The sequence below is a fragment of the Lepidochelys olivacea genome, assembly GCF_965140295.1.
Source record: "Lepidochelys olivacea isolate rLepOli2 genome assembly, chromosome: 7".
NCBI lineage: Eukaryota > Metazoa > Chordata > Testudines > Cheloniidae > Lepidochelys > Lepidochelys olivacea.
Genome location: NC_140417.1, coordinates 54751404 through 54774067, shown reverse-complemented (window position 1 = coordinate 54774067; position 22664 = coordinate 54751404). Strand labels below are relative to the sequence as shown.

Genomic DNA, 22664 nt, shown 5'->3' with positions numbered 1-22664 from the left:
CCCCATTTAGCAAGGGAAGTCCCATTGATTTGTCGTGGTCCAGCACTCATTCCTAGCCCTAGAGGGCCCTGGGAGACCTGATTACACATTCATTACATTTTTATGGGCAGAAGTGCTATTTTAGATATTTTAGTAGTTTAAAATGTATTATTTATATTTTTTTTGCCTCTGAGCTCTTTGCATTTGGTTTCATGGTAACAAGCACTTTGCTTTCTGGGTGGGAGATACCAAAAAATGGTCCCAGTAACTTTTAATGAACACACTGAACCAGTCTGAAAACAGTTTCTCTGTTGCACACAGCATATATGGGATGGTGGGGGCGCTGGAGGTTTCAGCGATGCTCAGAATGAGCTACGTAATTTTTATTCATGGCTCTGCCACTCATGCATACTGCACCCATCCCAAACTCGCCACACCATCATTCAGATCTCTCACATGCACATCTTCCACTGTCATCAATGGCAGCTGTGTATACGTAGCTTAAGAGAGAACTGGGCTGGAAAGTATTAAAAGTTTCAGCATTTGGTGTGGTGAGGTTTATGCTGCAGATCCAAGCTCTCCTCTGTTCCTTGGTTGGGGTAAATGGTAATGGCTCCAGTGGAGCTGTGGCAGAGTACAAACAGATCTGTCCCTGGGGGAAGGAGAAGAGGTGTCCCTGCTGGTTGCCAGTGTTCTTGGTTCTGGTTGCTCCAGGGTTCACTGTCATGTTGCACAAATTTATTTGAGCATTAGGTTTCGTGAGCTACAGCTCAGCTCACGAAAGCTTATGCTCAAATTGGTTAGTCTCTAAGGTGCCACAAGTCCTCCTTTTCTTTCCCAGTAAATAGTTATCTACGTCTGGGAATATGTGCTTCCAGCCATCAATGGGGGAAACTGTTACTCCACTTTCTGATTTATTTGTATTACAATAGTGCCTAGAGGCCTTAGCTGAAATCAAGGCTCCACATACGCATAGCAAGAGAATCTTGGCTGCATAGCTTCCAGTCTAAAGACACAGGCAGACAGAGGGTGAGGGAGGAAACAGGCATAGAGAGCTGAAGTGACTTGCTTGGTGAGCTTCTCTGTCCCCAATATCAGTGTCATGATATTCCTCTACCCTTTAAACCCCAGAATAACCACACTTTGTGCAGCGATGCGTTTTGTAGCAAGCGTGTTAATATCCACGAATGCTCTTTCCAGTCTCACATTGAGAGAAAATTCCCTGCAGATGATTGCATTTTCAGAAGCCGTGTAAAATACTTGTGCTAAGACCCCAGAACCCAGTTTGCTTCTCCAGAGCAGGAACTACTCTTGCTAACTTGATTTGAGTCACTGTTTACTTCCTGCAGCATCGTCTAGTCTGCTTTTTATTTTCTGTGGGGTTTAGAATGATTTCTGCCTGCCATTTCTAAGATTACTGCTGTTGTGCTCGGGGGCGGTGGGGGGGGGTGATGATTCATGGGGAAGTGTTGTGTTTTCTGCTCATTTGTTTGTGGTTACCGAAGGCAAAATTCTGCACTCCAGTCCCAATGTAGATATTCTGCTCTCCTTTCATGGGTGGCTGCTTGTTTTTCCTCCATAACTTCTCCTTCCCATCACAATACAAGTGTTCCTGTTCATCTCTCTCTCCTATTCCCAAAGGCCAGCCCTTGGTCCCACCACCGCATCATCCCCAACTCATCAAACACGCTGGGTAAACCATTTCCATAAGTCCCTCTGCTTGGTATAGAACCCAGGTCTCCTAAGTCCCGTGTCCTTCCACAAGACCAATTTTCTACTCCAGTCATAACCTGTATTGTGCTCCCGCTGCAAGTGTTGATACAAAGGATAAGGCAGTGGCCAACTGGGCCCCCTTACCTTTCATCCTCCCATTGAAAACTCTCAGCCCACCTAAAGCTAGGCAAACGTGTCAGACTTCCGATGGATAGTAATGTCTGTTAGGTGTGATTTTTTTATGACATTTTTATACCAGCCAAAGCCCTAATGTAAAAAGTGCTTTTGCAGGTATAGTTTTTGTTCAGGGAACCTGTATAAAAGCTGTGCTGGCAAAAGCAATCTTTTGTTGATATAAACTGTGTCTCTGCTAGGAGAGTTTCCTGGTATAGCTATGTACTAGTAAATCTTTTCTAGTGTAGACCATGCCAACACATCAGGTCAAAAGGCAGCTGCTAAGATCCTTCTCTCTCCAAGTCTGACCACATCGTCTCCCTCTGAATCCCCCCGTCATTTCTAGTTTTCACCATGTAAAGGTGGAGCTTCTTGTTCTGTTCTTCAAGGCCCTTCACGTTTCTTCCCCTCCCTACTTATTCAGTCTTCTCCCTTATCCCATTGCCTGCCCCGGCATCCTCTAGTCCACCAGTGATTCTCGACTTGGCTGGCCACTGTCTGCTTCCTCGCATATTCCTTTGTTCATGGAACAGCCTGCCTTTCAACAGGGCTGTAAGGCCAGAGCCCCCTCCTTCAGATGGCTCTCAGTACTCACTTCTCCTGGAAGTCCATAAGGAATTGACCAGCCCAAAACTTGGTAAAGGCATTGCTGTGTATGGCTGATAAATCCCTCTGTTTTGTAGAAAGGAGTTACCTAACAAGCTTAGCGCCTACCATCCCCATGGCCAGTTTGCTGTAGGTTGTATCCTGCTCCTCCTGCTGCTGGCTATTTGTCATCTTAGACGTTAAGGTCTTTGGGACAAGGACTATCTGGTGCACAGCACCTAGCACAAAGGGGCCCTGATCCTGACTGTGACCTCTGGAGTTAGGAAAAGAGATTTGGGGATACTTTATGGCAGTCTCTTAGGACGTGATGTTGCCTCATTAGAATACTCACATGGTCAGGAAAACAGTAAATACAGTGAGATCTGTTTCCATCATCACTGGCTCAGAGGCATATTTCCAGCATCTGGAAACACACTTTTTTTTTTTGCTGTCGTTAAATAAAAGAAAGAACCTTTAACTGTTTGAACAAGGAATCTCTCCCTGCTTTGTATTGTCTGTTAATATACAGGTGCTCTTCCTCTAGTAACTTCACTAATTACCATTGGAAGGTTGTTCTAATCGATACCTTTAGATTAGATGGTCGGGATATTTAAATGTAGAATTTGCTGTGGGCTGCAAGCTTTCCTCTATTGGAGACTGCAAGTATTTTATCATTTCTGGAGGGGTTATTTGGCTGTTTTAAGAGCAATTTGATAAGTTAACTTCCATGGAGAGCGCCATCTACCATTATGGTTTGTGTGTGCTAATACTACTGCAAGGGGCCCTCTGGAAGTGCCTGTAAATGGAGAATGAGTGGTTTTGGGTTTGGATATCATTCTGGCCCTGCTTGAAGTGCTTTATTGCACTAGGGCAATTTGGTGTGGCTGTGGTGGGCTGCATTTCTCTCCATGGGTGCCAGACAGTATTATCAAGTGCCGTCACAATCTCAAGTATATTTTGACATGGATGCTTTTTTTTAAAAAATGTTTTTGAGCACTGATTAGTCGTGTAGTATCTAGTCGTAAGATATGCCTACATCTGTCTTGTGGAACAATCTTAGCCCTGGTCTACGCTGGGGGTGGGGTCGACCTAAGATACGCAACTTCAGCTATGCAGATAGCGTAGCTGAAGTCAGCATATCTTAAGTCGACTTACCTGCCTGTGAGGACGCTGCCGCGCCCCTGTCGACTCCGCTTCCGCCTCTCGCGAACTGGAGTTACGGAGTTGACGGGGAACGTGTTCGGGGATCGATTTATTGTGTCGAGACGAGACATGATAAATTGATCCCCAATAGATCGATCACTACCCACAGGTTTCAATTAGTTTCCTTACCTTTTTTGTGTGAGTTAAAATCTGTTCATCCACTTCTTATTGTTTATCTGGTATTTTTTTCCTGTTATACGGGGTGGGGATTATGTGGTGTCCAAAACTTCCAGAGGCCTTCCTGTTCGGTTACTGGTGTTTGAATTTAAGCTGTACTTTGATTAGTGGGTTAACATTCAAATCTGCAGAGAGCTAGAGATTTCCTCTTCCCTGTGTAATTCCTGGGGAGAGAGGTAGAGGGTGGTTGTTTCTGTATTTTTTGTATTACTTGTTTGGACCCTGCGTTGATACTGAGATCTCACAGACAACTGTTTCTTAGCTTACCATTTTCACAAGCTAGTTATTTAAGTCTGTTGTGCCAGTGGTCTTGCTGATACTGTATAGATGGGAATCGAATATAAACTGCCCTGGAAGATCTGTATGTCTCATCTCTTGTGTCTCTCCTCCCCACCCCCCCTTTTTTTCTTCTTCTTGGAAATGTATCAAAGCTCAGAATGAGGTTGATTTCCCCCCCCTCCCCCCGGGGAGAAGCTTCCCTGTAGCATATGGGTGCAGATCAGACTGTGTTCTGTCTGTCATATGCTTCCGTAGATTTGTAGAAGACGGTGAAGCCTAAAGTTTGAGGGGTGGTTCCTTGGCTGGGGTAAATGGTAATGGCTCCATTGGCTCCAGTGGAGCTGTGGCAGAGTACAAACAGATCTGTCCCTGGGGGAAGGAGAAGAGGTGTCCCTGCTGGTTGCCAGTGTTCTTGGTTCTGGTTGCCCCAGGATTCACTGTCATGTTCCACAATGATGCTTAGGTCATTGCTGTTGGCTTTCCAACCCAGCCCATCGCTTTGCTCTGACTTGGCCTAAAAGGAGACTGGATTTGGCTGGCTGACTTAGCCGATGGACAATCCCTGTTCTGAAGCCCATAAAGTGGTGTGTGGGTATTCAAAAATGGTCCTTTGAATGCTCTTCCCTAGGGGTTATATCTTCATCGAGATCATTAATTGCAGCCCTTTGGGTGGCCCTCCAAGTTTCAGAAAAGCTTGTGGAGATGCTAACATTCCCTGGGAGAAGGCTGGGGGAAGCCCTGGAACATAGGGCGGATGAGGGCCAGTTCCTGCTGCCTCTGTGAAGATTGGTGCGTGGTGGGCCACATGTGAGAAGGTCTGCAACTACTCAAGAGCCCCAAACTCTCACATACAGGCTCAGAATGAGGCAGGAAATAGATTTCTATTTGCAGTTGTTCATACCCTGCCTGCCTGGTCCCAAACCATGCTGAGTGTCTGAGAATGCATCTGGTGCTACGTGTGTGTGTTGAGGGGAGCATCTATTTCTCTGAATGACACTGTCTGTATGACTTCCTCTGTACATGTGTGAGAGCACTGGCAGAGCAATGGATTAAGGTTGGATTCATGCCCAGGCCAGGTGCGGACCCATAAGCTAACAAAACGGGGGGAGAGATGTCTTCGAGGACCAAGGCCCTTTGTGCCCCTTATCCCACTTCTGTGTGTGAGAGGCTCTCTGAACACCAGCCGGGGGTGGGGGGAGGGGGGCTTGTCACCCTGCAGAAGGGGTGGGTATTGAACAGTTTAACTGACCCCTGGGGGTTAGCTCCAGTGACGGTACAGGGAGGGTTTGCCCCCAGGCTCCCCCATAGCCTGAGTTCAAGCTGCTCAGGCAAGGTAAAAGCAGAGTTGCCATGCCTTCAGTGCTATTTTAACTTGGGTTAGCTGACTCAAGTTAAGGACACACCTTGTTTGTAGTGCAGACAGACCCTGAGTGTGGGGGCCCCTCCCCCATCTGTGCCTGGCAGTGTGTATCAACTCCCCTGCCCCTCCCCCTTTCTGTTTGGGAGTGCCTTTTGCTTCCCCTGTCTGTGTGCATGGGGAACCCTTCCCTGTTCTCTGCACCTGGAGGTGCCCCAAGCCCTCCCACGTGCATTCCTTTTCCTGCCCTGTGAGTGCTTGGCACCCCTCCCTGTCATCTGCATGCATGGGGGTGGTCTCTGCCTGCCCCTTCTCTGTGGGAAGCGGTGCTTCTCTCTCGTCCCCAATCTGGGTGCATCTGCAGGCACCCCTCTGCATGTGAACGTTCCCCTCCTCCAGCTCTGTGCATGTGGGTATCTCCTTCCTCGCCCCCATCTCTGCACATGTTGGGTGTCTTCTCCCTGGTCCTGTCCCTCCCCTCCCGTGTGTGGGGGGGTGTTCTTTGTTAACACTGCCTGTACTTTGCACCCTTTCCGTGAGTCTGCATTTCTTCTGCTTCTCCTTCCTGCCCCAGGGGAGTGTTGGTGGCACTAACGGGTGAATAGTTTCTGTGCTTTTCTTCTCATCGCCTCTCTTCCTTCTTTTTCCCCCTCTCTCAATGGTGTGTCCAGAAAAGGAAGTCGAGCTCCAGTGTGCATTTGATGGTGAGCACCTCCCGTAAGCTGCCTGTGATCCGTGCGTCCACCATTCTCATGCCATGCACGCTCAGCTTATGCTCATCACCCTACATAGCATGTCTGTGTGGGGGTTGTGGGGGGAAAGTCATCTTGCACTTTAAAGGTCCATGTCCTCACAGAAAAGGCCACATGATTGGTCAGGAGCTGGCCAGTCACCAGCTTCTATTATGTACAGAAAACTGGCTACTTAAAATGCAGTTTAATATATCCTGCCATTGGCGGCTGATCCAAAGGAGAAACAAATGGAGAAGTCATCAGCTCCCCGGTGGGCAAAGCAGAGCTGTGTCTTGTCTGAACATGGGCTTGTCGTTTTGCTGTAGAAGTGCCAAAAGAAGAGCAAGTGGTGGTAGTTCTGCAGTGTGGAATGAATAGGAGTCACCCTTGATATGGCAGAGGCCTCTCATGGAGCTCCAAGGCTAACAAAATAAAAGGTGCAGGAACAGCACCACCTGGTGGCTCAAAGCAGCCCTTAATTTATTTTCTTTACAATTCTATACTGAAAAGCTTTGTCAGCCCTGTAATCCAGAACTCCCTGTTATCCAGATCTCAGTTACATCTCCCAGCATGAATCAAGTACCCAGTGACACCTTCCCCACTGTATCCATTCCCCCTTCATGCATCCGAATATGTTTGCTTTCTCTAGAACATGTTGGATAAATGGCGATGCGCTGATATCTCGAGCGAGCAAAAAGAAAACCAGCCAGTGCCATATTCCAGGGGATCATCTGCAGCCTAGTAGCTACTGCCCACGTCTCTGTCTCAGAGATGTGGGTGGTAACTAACATGCAGGAATCTACTGTATCGTCTGCTGCGTTGCAGCCTTTGCCTCCTTTCAGACAGAACAGGGGCTCCCTAAGGCAGGAAAGCAAGCAATGTTGAGTGATGCCAGAGCAGAGGAGTCAGCTTCTCTGTTACTGCCTGGGAATTCTGCCCTCCCTCGGTCACATTAAAACTTTACAAGTAATAAATCCCAAAGTACCACTTGGAATACCCCAGGGCAAAATTTGACTCCGGGGCTGCAGCCCCTCCTTCTCTCAATCCCCAAAGTATTAAATGTAGGGGTAGGAGTTCTTGGTGTCTGTCTGTCCTCTTCTCTTCTGCTCAACATCAGCACCTACCCTTACGCTCCCTCTGCTCGTTGCATCAAGGCAGCTGGGAAATGAGAACCAAACAATGTCTCAGGGATCACTGGGGCAGTGAAGCTTGGAGAAACAACCAGTGAATACAGGGCAAGCCCAGGTGGCCAGTGTTTGCTTTCCTTTCTTCTAGCTGGCTGGCACCTGTGTCCTTAGTGCTATGGTCACTGGTCTGTTTTCTCTCTTGCACCCTCTGTGTTGTCTGTCCGTCTCTCATTGTCTAGCTCAGAGAGCACTTTCAGTGGTTCTGCCAAAACTGGTCATATCAAGTAGCTCTTCTCAATGGCCTGATGCTTTCCTATGTGGACCGCCTTCTTTTAAAAGAAGTCAAGATCTTCATCTGTACTGCACGAATCTGTAAGGATACTTGGTGCTCATGCAGGGGCAGGGGTGTGCATGCACTTGGCTCACTTGTTTGCTTACTGAGCCCATATGTGGGGTGCCTGCCTGTGAAAGTGAAGAGCAATTGGTTAAATGGCCACAGAGGCCCAAAGAGCAGAAGTCGCTAGGTCAGGCATCTCCCTACAAGGTACAGATATGTGGAGCACGCCAGTCACATTTTCTGTGTCCTTGGTTTCGTAATGGCTTCATAGGGGAATTAAGCACAATGCTGTGGATCTGGTCAGCTGGCGAACGTCCGGGACCTTGATACGCTGTGCAGAACTACCTCTTCCTTCAGTTCTGTTGGGACAGCAGTGGGGTCAGGTTGGGCAGCCAGGTGTTCCATGCAGGATGGAGAACAGGTCTGCTGCATGCGTTTCAAAAGCTCTTGTGGGGCTGAGTTGTGTGAGGTAGCTGGCCTTGAGACCTAAAGGGCGATTATCAGCTGTTCTGCAGTGAGGTTTGGGGTTGTAGTGGCTCCCTCGGAGGTTCTTTTCAGTGAAGCCGCCCCCTGTTCCAGAGCTGAGTCAGGTGTCCAGCCACATGGCAGCTCCCCCCACATGTCTGCACCAGCAGGCTAGAAGCACCCCTGCCGAAGCAGTGTACACGGAAGGCCGGAGAGCAGGATAATGTGTGGCCACACTGAGATGGAGTGTCTGGTGTGTGCATGGAAATGCTGCTCTTTTCCTAGCTTTGGGGGCTGGGCAAGCCCACCATGCTCTGTCCCCATGGGACCTGAATGGAGCTCCAGGAGGACATGCGGCTATGGAAGGAAAGCCAGAGGAGAGGAGAGTGGTGCGGGGCCGCACAGGCACCTCAGCCCCATGTTATCTGCTTGCAGTGGGTGTGTTTAAACTCGCGCCAGGCCTTTTCTGATTTAGCATTTGAATTCGAAATCCCCCAGCCTTGGTTTTGGTTCCTGGGTGGTGAGGTGGTGGATGTACTAGGATCCCCTGAGTCACCCTCTCTGTGCTGCTTTTGAAGGGTGGGGAAGAGGGTGCAAGGAGGCCAGCCAGCTCTGAAGTCTGAGTCCCTACGAGTCTGATTTGTAGCCAAGGGATTGCAGAGAGCCTGCGGTGCTGCTGGTTTTATCTTGTTGCTAACATCGGGTAGAAGGGAAGACATAGGGGAAGAGGGGTGAAACTGTCTCAGTCACGAGAGCCCTGCCTCCTGTGTGGGGGACAGGCCTGTTCCCCCAGCATTGCACCGCGGGCCCTTGGGAGACTCATGCAGGGTCATGGTTGGATTCCCAGGCGAGGCAATGCACCATGGGAAGAAGCCTTGGTGCATGCTGGCCTGGCCTGCACTTTCTTGATTCAGCAGGGCCACTCTCACCAAACAGAAGGTCTTCGTGCTGCAAGCAGGAGGGGGGTTGGTAGCTCTGCCTCGCCGTTGGGCTGTGTGAATGAGGAGGACAGAGGTGTTACTCACCAGCCCTGTCTACGAGAAACTCACTGGGGAAAAACACAAACCTGCTAGGCAGCCTGCAGGACTCACTCACCCCTGGCAGCTTCCTTCATGCTCTGGCCCTAATGTCACTCCACACATCCCCATCATCCCTTGTCCCACCTGAGCACCTTCTCTGGGGCCCTGCCAGCATCATCCCATGCCTGGGTTCCCAAAGGCACAATCTCAGACCAGCCATGTCTGAGATTGCCCCACTCATTTCCTGTATCTATCACACTTGTAGTCTATCTGTACGCAGCCCTGGGTCCTCATCTCCTGGGGTCACCACCAGCTCCCAGCCCTCCTGCCCCAGAGGTTCTTGTTTGCACCTCTCTCTACCTCCCTTCCCCCTTTGGACTGCTGCCTCTTTTGCTCTCCTTTCCCATCGCTCTAACCATCCATGTATATTTGGGTATGGGTACATCTGCTTACACCTGGTCACCCCTGGGGGAAGGATGGTCTCTAGCGACCAGGGATGGGTTCCCTTGTCCTTATCTCTTGCTGCAAGATGAGTGTGTGGGGATGGGGGCTGAGGAGATGGTGGGGAGTTACAAGGACAATACTTGAAAGATTTGCTGACTCTGCTACCCAGCAGAGGAACTAAAACAATCTGTTTTTCTGTCTCAGCCACAGAGCAACAACAAAACCAGTCTAGTAAGCCCAGCAAAAGAATCTCCCCCAGTGCAGACGTCCATGGTATCTTCCCTGACTACTACTACTTCCTTGTCTTTCCTGTTTGGGTTACTTTTGACTCTTGCCTCCCTGAGTGCTGCTTGTTCTGCTCTGTCTGAGCTTGTGTTTTGGCTTAGTTCTGTCTGTCCCTCTGCTGCTGTGGGGTCTAGTCACAGCCGTAGGGGGCTGCGGAAGCTGAGTGGAGTGGTGGTTGGATGTGGGGACTGCAGCCGGCCTGGATTACCCCCTCACCATCCCTGTGTAATTTTCATCTCTGACTTGGGGGAGGCTGGTTTTGAAGAAGATAACGATGGAGTCACTCTCCAACACCCAGAGCATGGACTTCAGGCCACCGTGAGTGGGTGGGGTGGGCACACATGTCTCAAAGGAACCCCTTTGTGGCCCCCTCGCACTATTGGCTGCGAAGTTAATCGCCTTCTGTGCTGTATCACCCATTCATGTTCTGCAACATGCAGTGGGGTTGTAGGGCATGCTGTGCCTGGTATGTTTAGCAGCCCAGCCCAAGTGCGTTCTACCTGGGTACCTTTGGAAGATCAGGCAGCAGTCAAGTAGGTAGTGGAGATGGATGGGTGAGTGTGCATTCTACCATCGCAGCCCCTGGTGCCCTTGCCGATCTATCCAGAGGAGTGATGTAGGTGGGTGACATGGGGCAGGATCCCACGTGTTGTCTCCAGAGCAAAAGGATAAGTGCAGAAACTAGCTTGTGCTCCTGGAGGCCTAGCAGCTGCTTTCTGTAACATTCCAGAGAGTTTTTTCCCTGGGACATTTCATAATTTTAAGCTTCCCCTGCATTGGCTTTACCTGCTCCTCTTTTGGTGCTGAAGGCACCTTTCTGATGCTTTTTTGTGTTACAGATGTCTCATTTGGGAGACGTTTGTTTTAGCAAATTATGCATTTTCCTTTGCAGCCCAGTTCCCTGAGCAGTTCCTCTCTGGGACACATTGTCTTATTTTATCCCCTTTTTTCTTATGGAAATTATGAATGTCCCTTTTCAGAGTAAAAAAATCTGGCAAACTCAATGGAAAGCTGGGAGACAAAGGCCCTTGCCCCACCCACCACCATCCCCCTTGCCCCCCTACCCCAAAAATCTGTTCTTTGAGAGAGAACCTGCTGAGGGCTCATTGCTTAGTCAATTGCCTTCTAGAGGGTGGAGATTTATACTCCCAGCTGCTAGCTGGGCACAGGTTTAAGGTGTGTGTGCCAACAACGTTCTCAAAAGGCAAATTGGAACCTAGTGGGTGTCTGGGGGCTTTGTCTCCTTGCGAATGTAGCTGTTTGTTGAGCTTCTCTTTTCAAGAAGCCCTTGGAGCAGAAAGTGTGTGTTTGGACACACGTCAGCAGCTTGGAGTTTGTTTGTTTGTGATTTGTTTCCATGTTGGTCACTTGTTTTGTGCTTGTTGGAGAGTGAAAACAAGGGGAAAAGGTTTGAGAATCTGAGTTTAATTCTTTTCTCCCCTCCTTTCCTAGGAGCCTCAAACGACTGTTGTCCACAATGCCACAGATGGCATAAAGGTAAGGGCGTGTCGCTATTATTTTTCCTTAGGGAAACCTCCGTGACCCTAGTTTCTGCCCCTTTGACGATGCATCGCAGGATGGTTGTGAACAGTCGCTCTGGCACTGGGAGGGTTCTGTTAGGTGACTGTGGACCTCTAGAACACTTGGGCAGGGAGGGCTAGTAAATTCCAAGTCAGATTTCACTGTCCCTTTCCTGACCCAGTGGGCAAGATCCTCACCAAGTGCATACTAATGGTGGGCTCTGGAGTTGGAGACCGGTTCCTTTCAGTGCGCTCTAAGGTACAGTTGTAGGTGATCCATATTCCCTCTTCTCTCACCTCATAGGAGAACTCTCCTCAGGGTGAGTGCGGAATTGTCCCCTGTGATATATACTCCCAGGGCTTGGTGCTGCCTTCTTGAATGGCCCCAGCTTTGAGGGCTTGTGCCACTTCTCATGAGATGCTACTCCAACGCCTAATTGATCTTGCTGCTAGGTATTGACTAATACTTTGCCCGGTTTCATCCCACTCCTCTTAGTAGTACTCCTTCTATCATCCCGTTCCTGTCTCTTCCTTTGTTTTGCCCTTCCCCCATCCTCTTCCACAGACAAACGGAAGTGTCTTCAATCTACTGACTTTGCCATCTAGTAACATTCTCTTGTGCCGTGCAGGGTTCCACAGAGAGCTGTAACACCACCACTGAAGATGAGGATCTGAAAGGTAGGTGATATTATGGGGCTGTGGGCAGGAGACTCTGGAGGTCCGACCTGCAGAGTTCAGTCGTCATGGTTTAACATCCCCAGAGCTGTGCCTCTGATTCGGTTCTTGAGTTTGCCATGGCTTTGTCTGCCAGGCCTATTGCAGTGGGGTCATGGGTATGCACCATTCAGTCTGCTTTGAGGAAGTGGCCAGCCTGGCTTTTGGGGCATGTGAACCCTCCATGCCCCAAGTTGAGTGTCTTGTTAGTCTCAAGGTGGGAATTCTGTCCTCACGGGCATTGGAATCTCTCCATTCCCAACCATTTACAGGACTGGAATCTCTCTCTTTTGTCCCCTCTTCAGATCTGGAATCTAGCTGTTCCTTTCTGTGTTTCGACACAGCTTGCAGGGGATTGAGATCTCCTTGTTTCACCCCGTCCAAGAAGCTCTCTTGTTTCCACACCCATGTCTTTTGGATGGATGTACTGTCTCTGGTCCAGGGCAAAGGGACTCTGCTCTCTCTGTTCTGTTTTCCCTTTGCAGGTGGAAATGGCTGCCCTGGCATGTTAGAGGAGAGAGATGTTAATAAAGGGGGGTGAAATTGTATACCTCTACATGACCACATTGTACAATCCTTTCTCCTTCTTGTGATGGACTTACATGAGTCAGACCTGCCTGGCCTGGAGTGCAGTGTTTCAGCAGCTGCCCAGTACACTGGGAAGTGTAAGCAAGTCAGGGAAATTCCAGCCACACTGAAGAGGAATGTGGTGGAGGAGACAGTGCTCTCCCTGGGAGCAAATTCTGAAGTCTCTCTCTCTCGGGTGGGGGAGAGACAGTAGGAAGCAGTGAGGCACAGGTGTACTCTCCCCCGTTATAACCAAAGCCTGTTCTGTCAAACACCCAGGACAGCACTAGTTCTAGCCCTGCCAGGCTCAGGGGGCTGTTCTTACTGATACCACATGAGTCAGCTGGAATGATTCATGACTCGCTGCACAATGAGCTGCTGGCAGCCGTTCTGAGGAGTCATGGGGACCAGAGAGAGACACTGCTGGTTGGACAAACTCTCTAATACAGGTCCAATTTCAAGGGGAGGCCTGGCCTCATCACATGCTAATGCTGTAGCCCTCACTTCTGCCCAAAGTGAGGCTTGAATGAAGCCAACTTGAGGGTTGGGGACTGGATGACTCAGGAGATTAGTAATGGCTAGTGGAATATGTAGCCTCTGATCCCTGGAGACATGGGTCAGAAACCAGTTTGGACTCTTTAATCTCAAATAGATGACTGTCCACATTCTGAAGTCACTCTTCACTGAAGCCCAATACCATTGGCAATTTGTGCTTGGCAGAGGCCTAGAACTGGAGCAGTGGGTGCTGCAGGTCTGGAGTGAAGGGCATTAGCAGAGCTGTGAAGAAAGAGGAGAGGGTCGGCACTGGCAAAGCAAGGGGACCATGGGTTGGGATAAGGTGTATTGAAGGGCTATGTAGGGAACCTAAGGCTGGAATGGCAGGGATACTGCTGCTCAGAATTGGCGTTTACTGACTGAGCTGTGGGGGTATCTTCTTAGGACTTGGAAGAGCAGAAGATGCTGCGGTGTGGGGTGGTGGCAGGGAAGAAGCTTGCACAGTTACTGTCTGCACCATGTCCAGCTCTGGCTAGTACTGTTATCCCTTTACTTCTAGGAGTGCCAGCACTCACCAAATGCTTCCTGATTTAACTCCTGCCTCAAAGTAGTTAGCTAATCAGAAGTTGAAATCCAGTGAGAGGCTCAGAAGGAGGACCCCCTTTTCTCTATCACACACAGACACACTGCAGGTATCTTTCCCTGGTTACAATGTGTTCATCACTCGAGCCAAGAAATTCATCCTCCCTCCATTGCGAAGCTTGGAGTCCTCAGCTCCCTATACAGCCAGGCCCCTGGGGAACGAGGAGCTACTTTGCTGCGGCTGAGTTTGCGTGAGACAGACTAGGCAGGTGTACAAGGGCAGGCCGATGTCAATGGAGCAGTAGACAGCTTTAGGTATGTGGTCAGTGATGCCTCAGTGAGCCATTGGTTGGAGTGTAGCAGGGCTGAAAGGAGCATGCAGTTCTACATTGTACTGAGGGACCATGCTGTAATGCAGGCTGCTTGCCTTTGTGCTGGAGGGTGCTCTTGCAGGTTTCTGTGTCCATCAATGTGGTTTCTTGAATGTTCTCCTTCCTTTCTCTTTTTTTATTTACTGAACTGCGTGTTTTGTTTGTTTTTGTGTTTTTAATTCCCTGCCATGCTAGCTCCCCCTCTCTCCACCGGGGATGGCAGCTCAGTGCTTGAAGGACGGAGGCACAGTGAGAGCAAAACACAGACTGAGTCCATGCAGTCCCAGCTTTCTCTCTGTTTCTCAGCCAGTAAGTCCAGGGGTGCAGCGCTCCACAGCATCCTTCCTCCACCCTCCCCATGACCTTCCTTTCCCCAGTTCCCTTCCAGAGGGTGGATTTTCATTTCCAGTACTTCAGCGTATAAATAAATCCATCTCCCCTCCCCCACATGCTGAAATTCTCCAGAGCCCCCTGTAAGGTGGACCCTCATCCTCACTAATTCCATTCCCCTGCTTCCCTGTGGATAAGGCATGGCATTCTCTTCAGTGACACTCGCTGGGTGACGTTGCACAAGTCATGTTGCCTCTCGAGCCTCAGTTTACCCAGCTGTAAAATGGAATGAGACTGGCCTGACGCTCAGAGGTGGTGTGAGGCTGAATTGTTTCCTGTTTGTGTTGAGCTTTGAGCTCCTCAGATGGAAGGTGCCATGGAAGTGCTGAGTACCAGTAGTAGAGTGAGTCACCTCGCTGGGAGTAGGGCTGTGGCAGCTGGAAGACCCCTTCCCTGTGCCTTCTGCCGTGTCTGGAGCTCTTTGTGAAGCCTTGACTCTGGAGGCACTTTCCCTCTGCGTGTGCGTCTCTGTTGTGTGTCTTGCTCAGTGCTTCAGTGGGTTTGGACCTGAAAAATCCCGTCACTTATTGCGTGTTCTCCCAGGTCTTCCCTGAATCTGTCAGCTCTGTAGCATCCTGGCAACAGAGACACTGTAAGACCAGGTGGTCCAGCTATCCATGCCCCTCCCTGTAGGCATGTCCTGGAACAATCTGTCTGGGTCTGTTCTCCTAGTGGCCTCACGGCCTACCCAGAGGGGACCATAGTGGAAAAGGCCACAAGTGTAGTGATGCCTGGAGGTATTGGGAGCCCTCCTATCAAGCTGTCTATAATGGGTGGGAGGGAACAGCTGCCCTCTCCTCTTGTCCCTCCTTTTCTGCCCCCCATCAGACCTCCTTGTTAGCTCATTTGGTGAAGTGGTTGCGCCTCCCATTTGGAAGCATCTTCAAGAATGTGTGGCTTTGATAGGCACAGTGACTGGGGAGAGGGTCCTCTGGGCCAGATGGGAAGGGAAATGATCTGTTAACTCCAAACCGCTGTGCCCCCTCCAGCACTGCTTCCTACCTTGTCCAGCCGCCCTGGCCATGGTGCAGTGCGATGTGCTGAGCCCTCTGAGCGAGGAAGCATTCTCCCCTCCTGCTCCTCCTGTCTTAGATTTGCAGTGATTTGGATCTCCTGCTCATTCTCCCCTGTGCTGCTCAGTCACTGACCTGAGAGGGTGGGCTGCTTCAGGACATGCTCAGGCCAAGCCCTTTGGCATCCGTGAGATTTCCGCTATGCTCCGAAGGATTTTCCCCTGCCCTTCTGAGCATTGTGCGGCCCACACGGCATGACAGGAGCCAGCCTGGAAGGTGGGGGTTGAAGGGGTGTGGGTCTGTGTGGAGATGGGGGCTGGGACTGTGTGGTGTGCTTCTTTGTTGGTTTTATTTTGCATTCTGTTGTTGTTGGGTTTTTTAATATTTTAATGCTTACGTTTGTTTTGCAGCCACGCAGTCTTGTGAGGAGAAGCTTCTTGCCTGGGACAGCCCAGGGCAGACACTGGAGTTAGAGCATGCTCAGTCGGAGCCTTTGCTAACTCCTGTAGTTCCGTTTGTATTTAACAGTGCAGCGTGTAAGTTAGTGGTTGGCTAGCAGTAGTGGAGTAGTGCAACTAATTCTAGACGTCTAGTTACCCTCCTCTTCACCCTTATGCACCCTGTCCTCCTGGTCCCTGCTCGGGGGGGGGGGGCAGTTGCCCTTTCATGCTACAGCTACAGGGGTGACCGTTGGCGTCGGCTAGAGGCACAGTCACATTGAGTAACATAGCTCAATTCACGTCCACACACAATCGTTTCTCCCGTTGCAGCCGTGCTCCCAACTGCACTTGTGAGAGTGCATTCTGGGAGACTCCAGGCAGCTGCCCCGTACTTCCTCAGCAGTGGATGCAGTGCCCGAAGGACATGCACACAGAGCGGCACGAGCCGCGTGTGGGGCCACGTGCTCTGGAAAGAGGGTTGGCCCAAACCACTTACACAGGCATGATTATTGGGTCCCAGGTACACTGTAGACCAGTGTGGGGAACCGGTTGCGGGAGGACAGCCATGTGGTGGAACACCGTGGTCACTAGCCATGTGTGAACAATGCCGTCTGTGTGTACACAAGCCATGTTTAAAGCCAGTCGTGCCTTGAAGTCGCTACAGACTTGGTTAAAAGTTGTAGTGTGGGTAGGGCCTTAGTTACTGTGTTGTGTTCCTCACTTGTGGAGATACTACCGGGCAACACTGGGGAAGATACAGCCGTGTGAGCCTCCCACTGGCAGCACCCAGACAGTATCATCCAAGGTGTGTGAGACAGTACATGGCGGGGAGGGTTTCAGGGACCGCTGTTGGTTGGTCCTCGATTACCCTTCCTAGAAGAAAAAGCAGGGGAGGCCGTATTGACTTCCATCTTGACTGGGAGGCAGGAGTGCCTTGCTGTGTGAAAGCCAGGGGTGCCCACCCTCGGAGGTAAGGGTACACACCACCTCTGTTGCTGTGGTAGCTTAGTGCGTACAGTAAACACCGGGGCAAGGCACAGTGTTGTGTGTTGGCTTTGTGTCTGACCTGTGGAGTGGATGCTGCCTTGCATGTTGAGCTGGAGACCCTCTGAGATGAGCTATCCCAAGGCTCTTGTGGCTTTAGGCCTCTTCACTCATCCCAAAGAAAATCTTTCTCTGCTCTTCCCCCAGCCCCTGGGGTTCCTTCTCGAGCTGCTGAATGTATCTGTACTCTCTCCACTGGGTGGGAGAACCCATTTGCCACTTATCCTCATAGGGAAGGCCACATTGCTCATGAATGACTTGCTCACGAAGCATCATTTCGTAGCTAACGTAATCCGGTGCACCCCCTTGATCCATTTCCCATGTCCATCGGTGCACAAATAAACCACTAAGCTACAGTACACCAGCCCCACTGCCAGGACCTGCTCAGTTAATGTGACGAGCTCATGCTACTGGCTGAAATGTATCTGTGGGGAGCTGCATAGCAAAACGTTCTTGGTGGATTACAGAAGTGGGTGTAGTCATGTCTCTCACCAGCTGAGATTACGCTTTTGCACCCTAACCGGGGCCAGTTGGTGTTAGAAATGTGGGGGGGCCGGGGGGGCTTCAGATAGCTGGTGACAATAGCAACACTTAGGTTATTTATTTCGTAGCTTTACAGATACCACCACAGATAGCATATCCTAGATAGTGCCAGCAGTTCATACAATACCTTCACTTATCGAGCGTGCGCGGGGGGGTGGGGGGGACAGACAGATGTAGGACGCCTTGGGTCTATACGTAGATGCTTGCGTGTGTACGGTGTATACGGATGTAGCACTTGGATCGGTGTGTACTCAGGTATGCGAACTGCAAAGGAAAGATTAGTTCTAGCGAGCCCCTAGGGACTGCTACTGAGAGTTGTAATAAAGCCCATTCATTGTGCACGCTTTGCTGCAGGGTTTGGTGCTTTGATATCAGAGGTAAGGATGGCAAGACGCGGGGAGCTGGGCTGCCTACAGCTGACCGGAGAAAATAGGTGTGCTGGCCAGAGAGGACTGGGACAGCGACAGGCAGTAGATCCATCCACGTGAATGTCTGCTGAGCAAAACTGGGTGAAGTGGCAGTGCTATTGGAATGCTGAGTGCCCCGAAGCCAGTTACAGGGAGCTGTGTGCCAAGCATGGGCTACTGCGGGGGGGATGAGGCCCAGCCCCGTAGAGCTGGCAATTTTTTCTGCTTTAGTTGCCTCGCCAGCTTGTGGAATCTGTCCCTGCATGTGTCCCGATGGTGTGTTTGCAGCACTCGCTATCTGGGGAGTGATGGTGATAGGTAAATTGCTGAGGGATTCTTTGGCTGCCTTGATCTTGTTGTGGCCACTGCTATATCTGGATGTCGTGGGCGCGGGGGCTTCACTTCCGACAGCTGGTGCCAGGTTTTACTTTTTCCTTTGTGTTGGCCTGTTCAGTGACCGGGGCCCTTCCTTGCAGTCCCTGGAAGCAGCCCAGGCTGTCAGGGGACGATGAGGCTCCTGGGACAGGCCTGCTTTTGGAGGAGAAAATGAGTATGAGACGGTGTCTTTATTCCCCTTCTCCCTGCATCCTGGGGTCACCATTTCCCGTTCATACCACCAACCCCGTGCCCTTGAATAGATGGCTGCCATTATAACATATCTCTGGAGTGCAGGGAGCTCCTCCTGTGAGATCAGGGTCAATGGCGTCCTGCAAATTGTCCAGTAGGAGGCGCTCGATTGTCTCACTTCCTCCCAGTCAAGGCAGAAGCATAGTTAAATTGCCTTTACTTCTCGTCCACAGTGCGCAAACAAGAGATCATTAAGATAACAGAGCAGCTGATTGAAGCCATCAACAATGGAGACTTTGAGGCCTACACGTAAGTACAGTGTCACTGGGCATTCCGTTTCTACATGTCAGCCTGTGGGCAAGAGGCAGAATGGCCCCTGCCCACGAGCGAGTCACGCAGGTTGTCCAGTGCAGTGGGGTGGGGAGGGTTACGCTTCACTCTCTGACAACTGTAGCTATGGGAGTTAGAGCCAAGGAGGCTCTTTAAATGAACACTTGGTACCAGGAGTAAGGCAGTTACCAGCAGCAGAACAGGTGACCGTTAAAGGAGCACATCTGGAAGCCCTGCGATGCAGGAGCAGAGGGAGATGGGGATGATCAGTGCGGGATGGAAGGAGATAGGATTAAGGGACAGACTGTGTGTGATACATGCTTGGATGCTTGGCTGGACCTCAGAACTGAAAGAAACACACCAGCTCCAGGTAGTCAACATGGGTCTCAGTCCCAGGGGAGGGGTGTGTCTGAATAAGCACAAGGAGCTAGCAATATGGCACAAAATAGCTCGTGGACTTCGGGGCTGGTCCAGGAGAGGGTGATGGCTCTGAGAAGTTTATAAGGGGGTGGAAATCCCTGGGGCATGAATATTCCTTTTTCTTTGCAGGAAGATCTGTGACCCGGGCCTGACCTCATTTGAACCCGAAGCACTGGGGAACCTAGTCGAGGGGATGGACTTCCACAAGTTTTACTTCGAGAACTGTGAGTGGGCAGATTCCAGCAATGCCAACAGCCCCCTCATTCACACCTCTCTGCCCATCTTGGGAAATGGCTGCAGTTCTCTCAGACTGTCCATGGACACCAGGGTTTAATGTGGGTGAACTGTGAAGGGTTATTAAGATCCAGAACTTTCTCTCCTCCCTCAGTGAGGTTTCTGTTTCCTTCATTTCTCTTCGCCCTAGGAATGGGGCTAGTCTGGCACAAAGTATGTTGTCGGAGTGGGAACCAGTGGTTCAAAGGGACCAAGACACTGGGTTTCCAGTCAGTGTAAAAGGGGAAAGAGACGCTAACCCAGCTCAGCTGGGGAGCCCTGCCCAGTCATAGGGGTGAGAGGGATACTCTCTGTCACACATGCCAGGACGTAGCTCTTTGCAGTGTATTGCTCTCAGAATTTCTCCAAGTTGAGGTCCCACGTCCCTGGTTCAGATCCCAAACCCCTGGTGAACCCTTTGGTAACTGGGTCAGAGGGGGGACACCTTGTCCGTGTGGCTGGGAAGGCAAACCCAGCAAATGCCCTTGTGTGGGGTTGTCCTTCCCTTAAATAACACCCCTGTGGTTTCCTGTCCCGCGTCCATCCCCAGGAGTCACCACAGTGTGGGGCGAAGGAAGTGAGCTGCTATCCTGAGCTGCCGCATGTGGCTGATCTTGGGGAAAGGGCCCCCTTAGCACACACTGATCCTTGGCTTGTGAGGTGAAGGGGGCCCGCTCACCTCTTTCTCATTGTCTGCATGACAGCCCTGGAGTGCCTGTCACTCACTGCGGCCTGCTGGCGCCCAGGGAGGTCCTGGCAAGCCTCAAAGGGCCCTTGCACACAGCTGTGCTGCAGGTAACATCTGAGAATGAGACCGGCCCTGTAATTGAGGCACTGGCCGCACTGATGCCTGGAGCGTGGAATGTGTTCTGAGCATAAAAGCAGAGCAAATGGGAGCTGAAGGGTGAGATAACCTGAGGGGTGAGGAGGTTGAATTCGGGGAGCAAGAGAGGTGGCTGGGTTGTGCCTCGGGAGTGTTGGGAGCAGAGATGCTGTGGCCTAGGATGCAGGTGGGAGGGGAAGGAAACGGGGACAGTAGATGTAGTGGTATGCGAGGCCTTGATCTTCTCAATGGGGACATGAAGCTGATGGTTTTGCATGTCCCCCCAGTATTGTCCAAGAACAGCAAGCCAATCCACACCACCATCCTGAACCCCCACGTCCATGTCATTGGCGAAGACGCAGCCTGCATTGCCTACATCCGCCTGACTCAATACATCGATGGCCAGGGCCGGCCCCGCACCACGCAGTCTGAAGAGACCCGCGTCTGGCACCGCCGTGATGGCAAGTGGCTGAATGTCCACTATCACTGCTCTGGGGCCCCTGCCGCTCCGCTCCAGTGAAGATCGAACACAGGTACGCTCCAGCAGGGAGAGCAGATGACATACCATGCAGCCATGGCAGCTGTATGTGGCAATGAAGTATCGGAAGCCCAGAATGTTGAGAGGCCATTAACCGGGCTCTGAGGGATGGTCATTTACTATCTGGCTGCAGGCAGAGTGGAGCTAAGACAGTGAAACATTTCCCTCAGCCCTCTCTCCACCCCAGGTGTCCCTTTCCCTGAGTGTGCACCATAAGGAGGTGATGAGCTCGCTCTGTTGGCAGATGGGAGTCGCACCCTGCAGGTATAGCCCCTCACTGAGGGTTTCAGAGTGCTACAGCTGCCTCCAGGGGATACACTAGTGCTGGCTCAGCCTCCGCAGGGCCGCCAGGCACTAACCTGGGGCACTTGGGTCAGGTTATGCACTCTGGCCTTGGACTGCAGAGGGAAGCCATATGCCTAGCTCTGGGGTGGGGGTGGGATTGGGTCCCTGGCTGTAATGTGCTGGCCTCCACCTCTCTGGTCCTGGGGTGCAGGCGGGTCCCATTGCCTGGCAGAAAATGTAATGAGGTCTTGGGAGATTATTTAAAGTAGGAGCGTGGGGAGAGTTGCCTGAAGAGCAACTAGGTCTGACATGGATCTTTTCTAACAATGTCAATCACACAAAGGCAAGGAACCAGGGAAAGAGCAGACAGAAATTACAGCTGAACAGGGGTGGGCAGACTGAGATTCCAGAGGTAAAATTGCAGGAAAGTAACAGCATGTTAGACTGAGGTGTTGAATACAAATAGGTATCCAGCCCCACATGCAAACTATAAATGTCTGCATAGTGGTGAGGAGCATAAAAGCAAACATATGTGAATGAGACTGCCTGGTAGTGCAAGAGAGCTTGACGTGACAGGTGCTCCAGGAGCATGATGCAATGCTAAGTCAGTGGGGTACTCTAATGCCTGCCTATAAACAATACAGGGAAGGACAGATGAGGTTGGAGAGGTAGGTGGGAAGTTGCTCCAGAGTTTAACAATTCCCTAGGATTTGAATGAGGCAGTGTCAAAGTAGAGAGAACCATAGACTACAATCTATAAGGATACAAATCCCAAGCCATAAGAATACAAATATATTAGAATGTTAATACTGGCCTTCTAATCAGCAAAAGGATTTTGAACATACCGAGAGAGAGATCAAAGGCAAATAAAGCTAATGGAAATGGTAATATTGGGCAACTTAAACTGGCCATATACAAAATGGCCAAACATCACAATGGAGCAAAGTTTGACTAAACAATTTGTTGACACCGTCAAACAATTGCTTCTTGGAACTGCTGGTTCTGAAGGATACCAGTTTGGCTCAGATAACCTCTTGAAGCTTATTATTTAGCCATGCTGGTTTACTTATCTCCTTGCTTTCTCTTGTGTTGAAATGTGTGCATGCCTTATGCATCCTTTCTTATGTGTGCCTACGTAGCTGTCATGCCGAGTCCAAGGATTTAAGTTTCCTAATGTTAGAAACTTTTTGCCTAGTTTCTTCCCTTTTTTAAAAATGCCTTTTTCTAAATTGAGTGTCACCGTATGAGGTTCTGTAAGATTTCTTCCCAGAGGATGTTGAACTTCATTATACTGTAGCCACTGTTACTAAGTGGCTCAACTGCAGCGATGTCTTGAATGTAGTCCTGTGTATTGCTTAGGACTACGGGCTTGTCTAAACTTACAATGCTACAGTGGTACAGCTGCACTGCTTCAGCCGCCTATGCTGATAGGAGGGGCTCTCCCCTTGGTGTAGGTACCCCACCTCC

General features: G+C 50.6%; 1 protein-coding gene across 11 annotated transcripts in view; it reads left to right on the top strand.

Moving 5' to 3' along the window:
* Positions 1-22664, top strand: part of CAMK2G (calcium/calmodulin dependent protein kinase II gamma) — a 175138-nt gene that overhangs the window by 148298 nt on the left and 4176 nt on the right. For 3 of the 11 annotated variants that reach the window (XM_084633763.1, XM_084633762.1, XM_084633759.1), the window contains exons 14-22: positions 6139-6171; positions 9795-9863; positions 11328-11372; positions 12025-12073; positions 14320-14433; positions 15938-16063; positions 18762-18837; positions 19408-19502; positions 20662-20907. In XM_084633763.1, the coding sequence (XP_084489889.1) occupies positions 6139-6171; positions 9795-9863; positions 11328-11372; positions 12025-12073; positions 14320-14433; positions 15938-16063; positions 18762-18837; positions 19408-19502; positions 20662-20894 (840 nt within the window). In that variant the 3' untranslated portion in view covers positions 20895-20907. The remainder of the gene's footprint in view (positions 1-6138; positions 6172-9794; positions 9864-11327; positions 11373-12024; positions 12074-14319; positions 14434-15937; positions 16064-18761; positions 18838-19407; positions 19503-20661; positions 20908-22664) is intronic. The other 8 variants (XM_084633764.1, XM_084633765.1, XM_084633767.1 and 5 more) reach the window with 8 other exon arrangements.